The 15,069-nt window shown below is 47.5% G+C and overlaps 1 protein-coding gene across 1 annotated transcript in view; it reads left to right on the top strand.

The window, feature by feature from the left end:
* Positions 1–15,069, top strand: part of Ck (unconventional myosin-VIIa ck) — a 156,237-nt gene that overhangs the window by 117,225 nt on the left and 23,943 nt on the right. Inside the window, exons 22-35 of the mRNA XM_077698866.1 lie at positions 600–806; positions 1,944–2,021; positions 2,117–2,215; positions 2,298–2,515; positions 4,139–4,256; positions 4,912–5,214; positions 6,506–6,733; positions 8,470–8,643; positions 9,933–10,177; positions 10,430–10,593; positions 11,110–11,208; positions 11,592–11,805; positions 13,337–13,503; positions 14,790–14,881. Of these exons, the coding sequence (XP_077554992.1) occupies positions 600–806; positions 1,944–2,021; positions 2,117–2,215; positions 2,298–2,515; positions 4,139–4,256; positions 4,912–5,214; positions 6,506–6,733; positions 8,470–8,643; positions 9,933–10,177; positions 10,430–10,593; positions 11,110–11,208; positions 11,592–11,805; positions 13,337–13,503; positions 14,790–14,881 (2,406 nt within the window). The remainder of the gene's footprint in view (positions 1–599; positions 807–1,943; positions 2,022–2,116; positions 2,216–2,297; positions 2,516–4,138; positions 4,257–4,911; positions 5,215–6,505; positions 6,734–8,469; positions 8,644–9,932; positions 10,178–10,429; positions 10,594–11,109; positions 11,209–11,591; positions 11,806–13,336; positions 13,504–14,789; positions 14,882–15,069) is intronic.

Here is a 15,069-nt window from a genome sequence, read left to right on the forward strand (position 1 = left end):
AGATAAAAGGGTGACCATCATTACTCGGTGCTAAGCACCCTCTTTTTTTCATGATCGCATCGTCCAAAGTGGGGTGCTCAGATTCGAATGATCTAAATATCACCCCCCCCCCCCCCCCCCATTGTCCCCTGTTTTCTCTTGACCATATCTTGACGAGACGGGCGCAAAGAATAATGTTTTATTTGGCAAACATTCAAAATTAAAATAGGTGCAGACAGTGAACCCACTGCTTTACGTCTGGCACTCATCACCCTCACCAAAATTTGAGTCCATTGTGCTGCTTGGGCCACCGTAGGTCAGCTTCTGTTTTGTTGAAGTGATTTGTAATTGAAAACTTCCTAAATTACTTGGCCGCAGCATCAACTTGGGTCTGCTTCCACGCATCTGAAATCTACCTTGCCATGGGTGCTTAGAAAAGGGGTGCTTAGATTCACGTGCATACTTTTTTTTTCCAATTTTTTTCCCTAAAGTAGGGGAGGCTGCTTAGAATCGCAAAAATACGGTAATTTTAACCGCTTGCATGACAAAGGTGCACTCGACACACGCGCCGTACCCGATGCCTCCCCTTCCCACGCCGTGTGTGTGCATACTGTGCCCAGGACCTGGAGGCCTCTCGGGAGAACGCCATCAATGGGGGCGAGGTGGAGGGCTCGATCCCGGCCGTGCCTGAGGACAAGGACGACCTGAGCGAGTACAAGTTCCAGAAATTTGCAGCCACCTACTTCCAGGGCAGCACCAGCCACCAGTACCAGCGGAAGCCCCTCAAAAACTCCCTGCTGCCCCTGCAGACGCAGGGTGACACCATGGTGGGCACACCCCCGAACACACTCTCTCTCTCTCTCTCTCTCACTTCAAGGTCTCTGAAGCATGGTGAATCCGGCACACAATTAAGTCAGATTTGACCGGCATTGCTTGCACTTCATAGGGCAAAGTTCGAGACAAAGCCGACAGTGTTTCTCAGAGTGTGAGGGTGTGAGCCCTCGTGTTGTGCAGTGATATGTGGTTGTGTTTACTGACTTCAGCTGCATTCCAGTTTTAGAAGTTTCACCAATGAGTATGACATTTCCATCATTCATGCAGTACCGACAGTCTTTCTCAGAGTGTGAGAGAGTGAGCCCTCTTGTTTGGTCAATAATATGTGGTTGTTTACTGACTAAAGCTGCAGTCCAGCTTCGGAAGTTTCATCAATGAGTATGACATTTCTCCACTCATGCTTAAGCTGCGTGGCCATTGTCCAACTTTTTAGGATATCTGATCCAATATAATTATTATTTTCTTGTAGTATAGTGGTGCTTTCTCGCTCGGCAAGCTACCAAAAACAATTGACAGTGTGGGCAGGGCAGTGACCACGGGAGAACGCAGTTTGGTCGCACACAGAAAGGGGCAGGTTGCTTGCTTTGATAAGCATTAGCTGATTTAGTAACTGTGTCATGTCAATGGTGTTATATAAGTGAAAAACTAATCTATGACGTTAGGCTGCGTGAGGGCTACATTTGAGATACTTCGCAGAATATTTGTTTAGCTCCCCTGCACAGAAGAGGTAAACCAGTGGATGATGTGAGCAGGGGCTTGGACGGATGCTGTATGTGCATGATGCATAGAGAGATCTCACCCACATTTTCATCAACAGGTCAGTCAGGTCTTCAGTTCTGTAGGTTCTGTAATCATTCTAGCAGAACTTACTACAATTCAGTTCCAATTCAGAAGCCTTGATTGCTAACAAACTTTCTGCCCTTTGCAAGGTTATAATTATGTGGTGTCACAGGTGTTGCTGAGGAGACCTAAATTCTCTTGGAGGTGAGCTTATGAGAGTCTTGATTGGTTCCGTTTTATTTGGATTCATTTCGCTGCTGCAAATTTAACAGAGCCCTTTTATGTGACATCTAAATAGTGCATTGTTACCGTGCTTTGCTTTTCTGCAACTGTGTAATGTGTATTTGCAGGCTGCTCTGGCATTGTGGATCACAATCCTGCGATTCATGGGCGACCTGCCAGAACCAAAGTTTCACACCATGGACAGGGTACGTTTTCCTCTTTCTTGTCTTTCACCATAGAGATTTGCTCGTGCCTCGTGTCATCGTTTTTAGCACTAAATTATTGCTTATCTTTGACGCAGGACAACACGTCCGTGATGAGCAAGGTTACCGCCACCTTGGGACGAAACTTCGTCAAGACCAAGGACTACCGCGAGGCGCAGATGATGGGCGTTGACACGGTAAAGAGCTTGTGCATCATTCCGACGAATGGGAGGTGGCTGAATGGCAAGCATATTAAATGGAGTCTTCGTCGTGCCGCAGGACTCGTACACGAAGCAGAAATCCCGCAGCATCCGCAACAAGCTGGTGTCGCTTACGCTCAAGCGGAAGAACAAGATCACGGAGGATGTTAGGCGCCACCTGCAGGAGGAAGAGCTGGCAGCCGACAACTACGGCCATTGGCTCGAGAGCCGACCCACCTCCAACCTGGAGAAGCTCCACTTCATCATTGGCCATGGCATCCTCAGGGAGGAGCTCAGGTAGGGGAAAGGACGAGCAACTCCCCCTCTCCACTCAGTCTGTCCTCTTTTTTTTGAAGTAGCACAGCATCCTATCGAGCCGTAAATGTGAACATCAAACAACATGTCTTAGTTTATTACACCTTTTTGGAACTGTTGCCCGTTCTTGGATCTGCCAAGGGAAAATTTGACATCTACCTGAAATGCAGCTGTTGGTTGAGACAAGCTGTGCATCTTTATGAGGAATTTCGCGGTTGAAGCAAAAATTTTCGTGGTCCAGGATTCCAGGACGAATTCCAGGAAATCTTCCCTTCGCAGAGACTCACTCCATTTTAGGGGTTTCCCCTAAACTGGTCGATTATTTTTGTATCTAGTTCCAGGCAACTGTGTGGTTTGTAGTGTTAGCCAGCAGTGGCTTCACAAATTGTTTGTGCTTTTGGTTTCCGAATGGGGTTGCTGCAATGAAAGAACGTGTCAAAGTGTAGTGGAGTCGATATCATTTCCATATCTCCATTGAAGGCTGGGCTGTGTGGACTAACTACCTTGAGGGAGTACACTTTATTATTGCGCGTGGTGTTATCGAAAAAGAGGGTGGCTGGTCTTTGTGCCCCTTGCATGTTAACCTCTGTATGTCCTGCCATTTGGTTCCAGCGTGAGTGCATGTTTTTATGGCTTCAGACCACTGCATGTTTCGGTAATGTCACCAGATAATGAGATAAAATGTCATATTTGTGCTTTTGTGCCCATAAGTAAAAACGTAGGCTAAAAAATTTGCTCCAACAAGGGTGCATTTCATTGACTGGGCTGATACAGTAGTAAAATGTATTTAATTAAAGTAATTTAGTCATGTCTTTGGCAAAGCTCATGGATTTCTGTGCAGTGACGTTTTATCCTTACCATTCGTAGACCACACCATGGTATGAAACTTTTAAATTGATCAACATCGCATTTACCCTTGACTGTGTTTGCGTAACCCTAGTAAAATTTACATCTTACCACATTTCTTTAGAGGTTGGCAGAGCCTCTCCATGGGAAGGAATTTTCACACTCACACTGTGGCTACAGAAGCAGCTTGCAGGCTAGAAATGCGGCTGTCACAATCTCTCCTTTCCTTTTTCTTTTTGGTTTTATTTTACTTTTATTTTAATTAATTTTGCTCAACTCATCCTTTTCCTTTTTTGTTTGTCATAAAAGTTCTGCTACCTCAGTCACTGTGGTGGCTCAATTGACAGTGTATAAGATTAGTTGTATTATGTACTTATATCGTAAGACGCTCTTTTGTTGTGACAGTAGGCCTGTAGTTGACTTTTTCATACAGCAAGTGCCTATTCCTGCTGTTTCAGGGACTTTAGAAACATGTGAAAGTGCTAGATGGTTGGAATGATAGCAGCTTACTTAGGCCACTGACCGAAATTTTTTGGCTGAAATTTCGCTGCCTGTATATTGCAGCAGTGCAGCATGACGATGTGTAGTTCCATTCAGACATTGTAGCCTTGTGAGACAGGACAATGGTCACATCCACAAGTAATCCATCAATACTGACAGCCTGAAAGCATGTTTGTTAAACAGCTTACTGGGAGCTTTTCAGTGCAACAGCTAAAGTCTGAGAGTAATACAAGACATTGGTGCCTCTCCTGTTGTCAGGGACGAGATCTACTGCCAGATCTGCAAGCAGTTGACCAACAACCCGGAGAAGAATTCTCATGCCAGGGGCTGGATCCTGCTGTCACTGTGCGTTGGCTGCTTCGCCCCTTCTGACAAAGTGAGGGCTGCGTGCGTACGTGTGGATGTGTGTGTTGAAGGCTGGATTGTTAACACTGAGCAAACCTGTCCCATGTACTACGTTACTTGTGACGTTGCTCGGGCAAATCGTACTGACTTGCTTATTCCATTAAAGGAGAAAAAGGAGCACAGAATGGCTACCATTATGCGAAGGGATGTGATAGTACCAAGATTTTACACCAACTTCAATCAAGCATTCATCGCCGGCTCAGTTTAGCAGACGTTTTACACAGACTGTCAGGTGTACTTCTACTCTGAAATGTCTCAGCGCAATAATGTTGCAAACTCGGTGCATCGCAGTACAGGCAACCCAAGAAATGCTTGACTACACAGCAAAGGTTTTTTTTTTTTTTTTTTTTTTTTTTTTTTCCAATAAATTTTAATTGTGCCTGTGGGATTACTGTGCTGAAGCTGGTACATGTGACCATGCAAGCCTGCAACATCGATCGATCGATCGATCAATTGATCAATCAATCAATGCTTTATTTTGAGCTTAAGTGCAAAATATGTGCAAACAGTGCTTGGACCCATAACCAGAGCTTTATTTATCATTCCACGTGTCCTTGTGTGCAAAAAGCAGGCAGTTCATGTTAGGTACTCAGCCTCCACACCGCGCACCTTCCTTTGCCGTGCAGTTTGTCAAGTACCTGCTGAACCTGATCCGGGAGGGGCCCCCCGGCTATGCGCCCTACTGCGAGGAGCGTCTGCGGCGCACGTTCATGAACGGCACGCGGGGCCAGCCACCCTCGTGGCTGGAGCTGCAGGCTACCAAGTCCAAAAAGCCCCTGATGCTGCCCATCACCTTCATGGACGGCAACACCCGCACCCTGCTTGCCGACTCAGCCACCACCGCCCGCGAGCTCTGCGCACAGCTCGCCGCCAAGATCGGCCTGCGCGACCAGTTCGGATTCTCCCTCTACATTGCCCTCTTCGACAAGGTATCTAGGGCGTCTCCCTCTCTCTCTCTGACTAAAACATCTTGCCACAATTGTGGTTGGTTGCCAAAGTACTGCCCACAAGACCAGCTACAGCATGCGCAACTGCTAAGTTAAAGCTGCTATAGCCAAGCATTTTCTTTTTTAATGTGTGGTTAAGGCTCATTTTCAACTTCGTTGCACCATCTGGCAAAAAAGAATGGCATGCACGCATGTGTAAAACTAAGATAGGGGGCTTACTGTATATCCTGTTTTTTAGCGTAGCAGTGGTGTCCTAAAATGCAGCCTGCATTAAATCTGCTCAATGGTTGCCGGGACAAGCGTCCAACACGTGCTAGAGGTTTAATACTTTTACTGCTAGAATTGACCTTGTTTTCAGGTGCCGATGTACATGTGAAAGTAATGACTCCTTCCCTATCTCCAATTGCTGATTATTGGCTTCATTCCCACTCTGGTTGTGGGAGAAGGATATGAAACGTTATCCTGATCATAACAAGCAAACTATGTGGCATTTCTTTTCTCATTGTTCTCAATTATTTCTTTAAATTGAATGGTTGCCTGTTCACTAGTGGTGGTATCACTTGCTTGTTAGTGGTTATCAAAGATGACAGCAAATAGACTTCTAAGAACGAATGTTTCTGGGAAAGTGATTTTTTTTTTATGCCTACATGAGCCTCAACTGTAACTGTGTCCACAGTAAGAGGTGTACTGTAAAAACATCAAAGCTCCTTTTCTATGAGAAAGATGGTTAAAATGCCAAGCTTTCTCCCACGCAACCTGAGTGAAAGTCAAAGTCCAAAACGCAACTGCTTTGACCGCGTCGGAATGGTGCGATTGGATAGACGTCGGCTTCATAACGCAAAGGACCCAAATTCGATTCTGACCACAGAAATTTTTTGTTTTAAGCGGCTTTGCATTTTACCATTATCATCAGGTGCCATCTGTGGAAACCCGTTGCGTAAAGTTGGCTTTCCTGCTGTATGTTCTGACGTTACAATTTACGGTGCAAGCGAGGCATAGAAAGCTTTGCTTTAAAAAAATTTGAACAAAACTGCTATGAGGGATCGATACTTTTGCTCATTGACTGGCTGCTGGTAAATCATTTCGGAAGTTGAACACCATGTCACCACCCATGCAGGAACAAAGCACTGGTTGTTTAATTGCAGGATTAATTCGCATTTAGTTCGCAGAATGTGTAACTGCCCGAATCACTTTGTGCAAAGCAAGCGGCAGCACGCCGCTCGTTTGCCCCGCACAGGAGGCTTAGTGGCCTCCTTTTGAATTTCCCGCCCAGGTGTCGTCACTGGGCAGTGGCGGGGAGCACGTGATGGACGCCATCTCGCAGTGTGAGCAGTACACCAAGGAGCAGGGGGCGCAGGAGCGCAACGCCCCCTGGAGGCTGTTCTTCCGCAAGGAGATCTTCGCCCCCTGGCACGACCCCACTCAGGACCCCGAGGCCACCAACCTCATCTTCCAGCAGGTCGTGCGCGGCATCAAGTTCGGCGAGTACAAGTGCGACAAGGTGCGCGGGACCACCATTGGGCAACGGGGAATCGGGAGCGGGGTGTTCTGAATGCAGCTACAGGGAGCTCTCGGTTTTTTTTTATGATGCTTTTGCCTCCTGGGTCATGCCTGGTCTTGTGCAAAAGCGGCAGCTAGAACGCGTATGCTTGAATGCATTTTGTAGCCGTTAAAAAAATACTTGCATGGCTCGTTACTAGGCTTGTGCAAATAGTAATATTTTAGTTCGAAGCGAATTCGAAGCGAATAGTCCTTGGGGTCGAATACTTTCAAAGCAAATTCGAATAGCTGTCAGGTGTAACTGAGCTTCCTGTCACTGAGACACTGAGCTTCCAGGCCTGGCGGGACCTTCATAAAAAAGTTCTTTACAGTGGGATCTTGATGATACGTTTCTGGGTGATATGAATTTCGAGATAATACGAATTTCTGATAAGTCCCAGCGAAATTGGATTGTTTGCAATGGGAAAATTTTCGGCTCTTATGAATGGACCTGCGCGGCCCGGCGGATGATACGACCGAGCCGGCGAGGCGCTCGACCGTCGAGCGAGCAAGCGACGGCGATGTATGGGCTCTCTCTCCCCTCTGTCGCTCTTTCTCCAGGAACGGCCGGGCTGTTGTTTTCTGCTCGCGAAAACGCGCCGCGCACGTCACAGGCGGACTGATGCTGCCGCAGAACCACCCGCATGCTGCGCGCGGCGCGGCTGGCAGAGGCAACGTGGCGGCAGCCGCGGCCGCGAAGTAATGTCGGGAGCTCGAGCGACCGCTTTTAAGCACTCTCTAAAATGCCGCTCAAGGCGTGCACGAAGTTGCTTGCGCGGTAAAGGAGCTCATAATGTGGGCGAAAACGGTACTATAAAACATCATCCGCACCGCTAGTAAAAGCGCCCAGGCAATATCTGCCGGGGTGGTAAGCCTAAACATGTCTGGCAGAGCCAGCTGGCTGTCTCGAGCGCTTCGAAACTGCCGCCATGAGGCGCGCGCCTCTCCATTGGCGCAAGTCGTCAAGCTCCTCTCAGTGCCGTGCGCGACGCACGTCATTTTCTAAGCAAGGCAGAAGCTGCCGCACGCGCGGAATCATTGACGTGAGCGTCAAAAAATTGCATGCGCAACGCCAACGCGCCCGCATCGCGTGCAAAAATGCGCCTAAGGCTACGACAACGTTCTGAATGTGGCTTAGCTTGTCTTGGCTTCACATGTAGTCAAGATGTAGGCCTGATGTCAATGGCACTGCGGCTTGCCTAATGAAACCGAACCTTGAACGCAGTTTTGATATTTGTTCACCCCGAATACTTCGAAAAATCGGAAATTTTAAATTCGAGTCGAAGCGAATTCGAATACTGCAATATTCGTTCAAATATTCGAAGCCCCCGAATATTCGCGCAAGCCTACTCATTACTGAAGCTCCCCACAGCTTATTCTGAATACATATATTGCCACAAACTTAAAAATAAAGTGCACAACTGATCATGCTGCGAGCCAAGTGCCCGTACACTGGGAAGGGAAACTTTCAGTAATAGTACATGTAGTCTTTGCAGTGCAACTTTGTATGCCCAGGTTGCTGATACCAACTATATAGCCATAGCTGAATGCTTGCAAGGGGACCTGAAGAAACAATGCATTCTGTCGAAAGGAGGTCATCCCAACTTGCCAGGGATAAATCTGTGCTCAATTCTCTCTGCCCACATCTCTCACCTTTGATGCTATACGATAGAGCTGCGCGCTTTCCCCATTTGACAGGAGGAAGACCTGGCCATGATAGCCGCCCAGCAGTATTACGTCGACCACGGCACGGAGCTGAACATGGAGACCCTTCTGGCCTTGCTGCCCACCTACATCCCCGACAACTGCCTGCAGGCCAGCGACAAAGCGCTGGACCGGTGGGCTAGCCTGGTTGTGCAAGCCTCGAATAAGGTTTGTTCTTCCATGAGCAGCCCATTTCCCTATGTCATGTTTTTCATGCATATGATTCACACCCATAACTGGTACATCTTAGGGGTAAAGTAGGGGTACGGGTGATTGTGACTTTTGCCCAGAATGAAGCCACACGACAATGCACGCTGCACCAGGATCCATGTGTCACTCCAGCTTTTGTAATCCTCCTCCTTCTCTATTCTTGCCAGATCATTGTCAAAGGCAAAAATAAAATGAAGTTTTATGTTATACTGAATGATTACTGTTGAAACTACCTGGGAGGTATCTACATGCACAAAGAATTGAGTCTTGAAGTTCTGCCATTCCATCCTAAATGTCTCGGAACACACTTGCCAGTTCGTCAGATGCCACTGTGCAACGTCAAAGGATGAAATAGCAGGCACTGCTTGTGACACAAACGAGTGGGGAGCTTCTGACAACCTAGCAGCTATCTGCAAGTAATCTCGGTAGATGTTCCTTGGCATACCGGAATGTTTATTTATTTATTTTTTTTTTGCTGCATTTTTTTCCACCTCTAATAAGCTTTCTACCCATGGGTAAAATACAGTGTGATAACCACTGGTGTACATTTATTATCTATTGAATAAACATGATGTGGTTGTGAGGTGCTCCTTTTTTTTTAATGAAGATTGAAAGGCTGCATTACGTGGCCAATAGTGAGGGCAACATATGGGGATATTTTTCGTGTTTTTGTGCGGGCACAACATGGGGGTGTGGGGCGGGTTATGTGACATAGGCCTTGCCAGTTTTATCATGGAATAATGTGGGTGCTACGACTTCAAGCAAGAATTGGTCTGTGTGTGCGTACATCACAATGCATTGGCGTCACCCTTATCACCTGCTGTTCACTAACAAGATAATGAGCTGTAAAATGCGAGGAGTGGAATCCCTCATCCCTCTCCCCTCCATCTTGTGTCACAAAGTGAAGAGCGAAAACATAGTGCATCCGCAGGAGCGGTATACAGGGAGTTTTCTACTCTGCTCCGCTTGGATAAGTAGACGCCAGAACAGATGTAGGTGTGGGATCATGATGTTTCTGCTCATACACAAGTGATGGGTTATGGGAGTGTGCAATGTCCCTCCACAAGAGAGTGTGAATTCAAAAGGAGTGTTTTTTTTTTTTTTATGCGCATATGATTACACCCCAATCACATGTTGTCGTTTCGTACCTTGTTACCAATTCTCCTCCGGAAGAGGAGTTGACCTTGAACTCCTTCACATAGTTGACCTTGAACTCCTTCACATGCCCCCGCTTTAATCGACTGCAGAGCTACTTCTTCCGCGAGCGGGCCCCTCCGGCGCGGGTGAAGGAGGACGTGGTGGAGTATGCCAAGCTGCGGTGGCCGCTGCTGTTCTCGCGCTTCTACGAGGCGCTGCGCAGCTCGGGCCCCCACCTGCCCAAGAACGACGTCATCATCGCCATCAACTGGACGGGTGTCTACGTGGTGGACGAGCAGGAGCAGGTGCTGCTCGAGCTCTCCTTCCCCGAGATCACCTCTGTTGCCAGCCACAAGTGAGGAGTCCCTCCCTCCTTTGTTGTGTGCGGGAATGGGGTCGGTAAAACTGGCCACCACCATTGGCAGTCTCTTAATCGTTACAGTAGGTATGTGGCACAGGAGGAGGCTGTGTGGGAAACCAGTTGTGACAAAAGGAGGCAAAGGGGGCAGGGCACTATATAGCCTTTTTGGGTTGATTACTAACCAAGAACCTCGCAGAGTTTTATCTGGTGCAGTGCCCGAGTCCATCACTATTCCACGGTGTGCAGGGGCAACCGGCCCTTCCTGCAAAGCTTCACCCTGAGCACGGTGCGTGGGGAGGAGTTCACCTTCCAGTCTCCCAACTCGGAGGACGTGCGGGACCTGGTCGACTTCTTCCTGGAGGGCCTCAAGAAGCGCTCCAAGTTTGTCATTGCACTGCAGGAGTACAAAGGTGAGCCTGGGGGCCCTGGGGAGGAAATTACCTCAGCCAACCAAGGACTGGATGTATGCCTGGCTATGAGCAAAAGCATGTTGTTACATATGTGTACGTGCACCCATATGTCATGATGCATCATCAACATCATCATTATCATGGCCTGCTTCTTATTAACTGATGTATGACCCGATCCTTATCCTTGTGAGGAGCATATTAAAGAGTGGAGTCATGATACCGCTGCGCTTGACAAAGCGTGTCAGGTCATCCTGATCCCCATGTTAGTGAGAAGTGGCATCCCGCTTTTTACGCGAGTGGTGGATGAGTGGGAAGTTGAGTAGAATAACATGCCAGTGTCATTCATTCTGTGACATAAAGCGAGCTTAATTATTGCTATTTGTTGGCAAAGTGCTTTTCGGCTCTAATGAGTAGTTTTCAGCCCTGATCTACTGGTGCAAGTACATACACGCTGCTTCTGTTAAACTGAACAATTGTTAATTTTTTTTGCCCCTTTCTGTGTCTTCTTGCTTGCAGGTGATGTGGCGAACTACTTAAGCTTTGAGCAGGGGGACCTCATCCTGCTGGAAGACAATATGTGCGGGGAAGTGGTCCTGAGCAACAACTGGTGCACAGGTCAGTCTGCACAACACTCATGTCGAGCACTTTGTGAGCTCTAGAGCGTCTGCAGCTCCCAGTCTGGCCACATGCCCCTTGTGGAGGTAGTACACAGATCCCCTGATTGTCCAGAATGGGGTGGTCATTTCTCCATCCAATCTGTCTTAATCATAGCTGGGGTGTCTCTTCAGCACTTGTGAACTTCCAAAGCAACCTCCGGTTTTATCATTTGTGTGTTTTGAGCCTAAGCAACCCTTCTCACTTCGATGCCACAGATGAAAAAGGGGGCAAGGGTTTGGAGGGGGGGCGGGGGTTGTTCCTGCCTCCGAGACCACAAGCAAGCACTGTTTGAACAAATAACCCATTGCACTAAAGAGGGGCTCTGTTGGTCTCTGTTCCAGGGCGCAACGAACGAACAGGCGAGAAGGGTGACTTTGCCTCTGACTACGTGTACGTGCTGCCCGCACTGTCCAAGCCGGCCAACAACATCCTGGCCCTGTTCACGCAAGACGGGGCAGAGAATGGCAAGAAGCTGTTCCAGAACACCCAGACCAATGGAGTGGAATCTCGCGAGCACCCACACACCCTGGAGGAATATGCGCTGGACTTTTTCAGGTGGGCCAGTTACTATCTGCTACGTCCCAATTATGCCTGCTTCACAGGGCACACAGAGATGTCAGCAACCTGCCGTATTACATTTCTATGAGACAATTTGTGTAGGGGAACTTTTATGCTCAATGTTTGTAATTAGTAATGATAGGACTTCATTTACCTTAGCACAACAGGAAGTTTCTGAAAAGGTTATCTAAAACCAAATAAATGAGAGAGAGAGAGAGAGAGAGAGAGAGAGAGAGAGAGAGAGAGAGAGAGTTGTGTGTGTGTGTGTGTGTGTGTGTGTGTGTGTGTGTGTGTGTGTGTGTGTGTGTGTGTGTGTGTGTGCATGTACGTGTGTAGAATAGTGTTTGCAGCCTGGGACATCTTGGAGGTCTGTTGGAAGTTCTAACAGTGAGACTGGTGGTCCCCTTGGGTATGCGGAATGGGCGTGTGGGGTGTTTGAAAATCAAGAGGGCTCAATTACTCAGTGAACGTGATCTGAATGTGGTCAATTGTGTACGAAGAAAACTTCTCCAGCACTGAATATCTTTGGAACAGAAGGGCAGCATAGGCAATTTTCAATGACCCTGCTTCTTCCACACCCTTGCCAGCAGCTTTGTGCGTGATTGCTAATGAATTCTCATCTGTTTAAAATTAAAATTTTTATCAGCTCTCATTAAAGATTTGCTGCATACATTAGCATTGTTGCGCACTTTGGCAACACAGGCTAATATTGTATGCTGGCCATGTGCATGACCTTTGGCATGATGAATGAGGGAAGGGGTGTTATGTGGTGAATTAAGAGGGACGAGAGAGAGGCATCTTGAAGGGATTAACAGCGCATGTAGATGAGGATACTCAAGAAAGGAAAAACAGAGCGAAACGCTGTCCCGTCTTTTCTTTCTTGAGTGATCTCGTCTACGTGCGGTGCTAACCCCTTTAAGATGCCCCACCAACTAGCCCACCAAGCCATCCAAGAGAAAGGCAGCTGTCTCCTCTTTACCCCATGCGGCCTCTCAAAACTCAGTATTCAGCTAGGTTGGGCCTATCTGAAAAGTAGATTTATGAAAGGGCCTGACAACTTCATGTACAGGCAGGCACGTGTTAGGCATTCACAAACCCACAATAAATGAAATTTGTGCTTAGTGACGGGAAATATTTGATTTTGCCCTAGGTCACACTCGTAACTGCTTGTACTTGTATGTACTGAATTTCTGGCAGAGACAGCTAGTTCAGACTTTCCCAGCTTCTATTAGCTTTCTTCTTCTTCTTCTTTTTTTTTTTTTTTAACACCGTAGCAGGTCAACAATGTGAACCTCAAATTCATTTGTTTGTGAGAAGTTTAAACGATTACGTAACAAGACTTTGTCAGGCTTGGAATGCCAACTTTCTCGCACACTGGTTGATTTTCGTGTAGTGCCTCGCACACATCATGCTACCTTTAGTACAGCAACACTTTCGTTGAGTTTAGCGTTGGAACTTGCCCTCTGTCGCACCTCAGTCCACCCGCGGTGCTCGCTAACGTGGCGTGCGGCTGCTGACCCGCGTGCAGGCCCCTGCCCAAGAAGAGCCTGCAGCGCACTCTGACGCTGTCCTCTGCCCGCCGCCGTGACGGGGAGCAGTTGTGGCGGCACTCACGGGAGCCCCTCAAGCAGCCGCTGCTCAAGAAGCTGCTCAACAAGGAGGAGCTCAGCCAGGAGGCGTGCTTTGCCTTCAATGATATCCTTGCTGTCACCGCCCTTGCCCCGACCCTCCTCCCTCCGCTGCTGGCCCAGCAGTCGGCAGTAGTAGTGATGGCCACCCCTTTCCCGTTTGTAGCCTACAAAGGTTAGGGAAGTAAGTGCAGAGAAAGTTGACACACCAGAGTTCTTGCTGCTATGATTTTGTTCATATTTTGGTCAACAGAAGCGATGAAACAAGCGGGCAAAATGATCACCAGCTGTAGCCATGATGAGGCAGGTAAGGTAGCATGCAGTTATTTTGCAAGAGTGTTTCAGGTAGCTTCCTAGGCCCTTATTTTAGAGAATTTACAGCGCACATAGGTCTTCATTCACGTCTTTCTCTTTGTTATTGTTTCTCAGTTGAGGAAAAAATTAGGCCAAGGTATTCGCTGCAGGATACGGTTTTAAGAACCTTGACCCTTTTTGTTTTGTTCAACACAAGGGTATGCTTGCATGGGTACATACATAATTGTACGCATTCACAGCTAATATAAGAATCTGACAACTGATTTGGTTGTACAGGTGCTAGCAGCTCTTACTGAAATGCCTGATGGACGGCTGAACAGTGCTTCCAGTGCGGCAGAGTATGCTAAAAGGGCATAGACTGGAAGGGAATCCTCACCCTTTATTCTTCATGCTCTACCCTACTCGCGTTTTACATCTTCCAGCCTCCTGCGCCTTTCAGTCCTCTGTAAAGTATTTCAGCTTGGCCCTGTCAAGGTGCACATAAGGTTTTCATTAAAGCCTTTTTAACCTGAACACAGTAGAACATGCTGAACAAAAGTATAGGACCATGCATAGCCTCAAAATATAGCCTTTGCAGTGAATTAACATATGCTGATTTGGCACTTGCACTAAGACAAGCACTTCCTTTTGTAAAAATTTCTCCCTGCATTGAACAGGTTAAGTTTGCATCAATTTTTATTAGGAGACTATGTAATACTTAATTCTTAGGAGCCTAATGTCTTGTATGTTTGTCAGTTACAGTAAGTAGTACTTGCTAGTATTTTTGCTAAGCATAAGTAGTTGCATTTGTCTGTTGGGCTAACCCTGCAAAAGTTGCAGGCTTGAGAAGTGATAAGCTGGCCGTCTCGTGCTTATGTGTGCAGACCTCCTAATTTAGTTGTCAGCAAGTACACTCGTGGTGCCTGAAACCTTGTGCCTGAAAGCAAATGAGCAAAGCTCATCAGCCTTGCACAGTTGTATTGGCAAGACAAGCCGGCTCTGAGCCCTAGGAATAGACGTGAAATGCCGCCTGTCGATGCCTTCCTTGACTGTGCACACCTATTTTGAAGTACATGGGTGACCTGCCATCCCGGAGGACAAGATCGGGCAATGAACTCACCGATCAACTGTTCGAGGGCCCCCTGAAGCACGTAAGTACCCCTCGGGAAATGGTATTGCCCATCAAAATGCCGTGCTGCAAAGAGAGCAACTATTTTGTTTACTTGGTTGAGTTTTCAGCTTTAAATATGGTCATTCCACAATGTGTTTGTGCATCTGACCCTCACGTTCCCACACCATGCATGGCTCCAGATGACAGTCCGTCAGATCCACCTTTGTT

This window comes from Haemaphysalis longicornis, unplaced genomic scaffold (assembly GCF_048455015.1).
Source record: "Haemaphysalis longicornis isolate Haplotype H1 unplaced genomic scaffold, Haemaphysalis longicornis Haplotype H1 scaffold_2, whole genome shotgun sequence".
Classification (NCBI taxonomy): Eukaryota; Metazoa; Arthropoda; class Arachnida; order Ixodida; family Ixodidae; genus Haemaphysalis; species Haemaphysalis longicornis.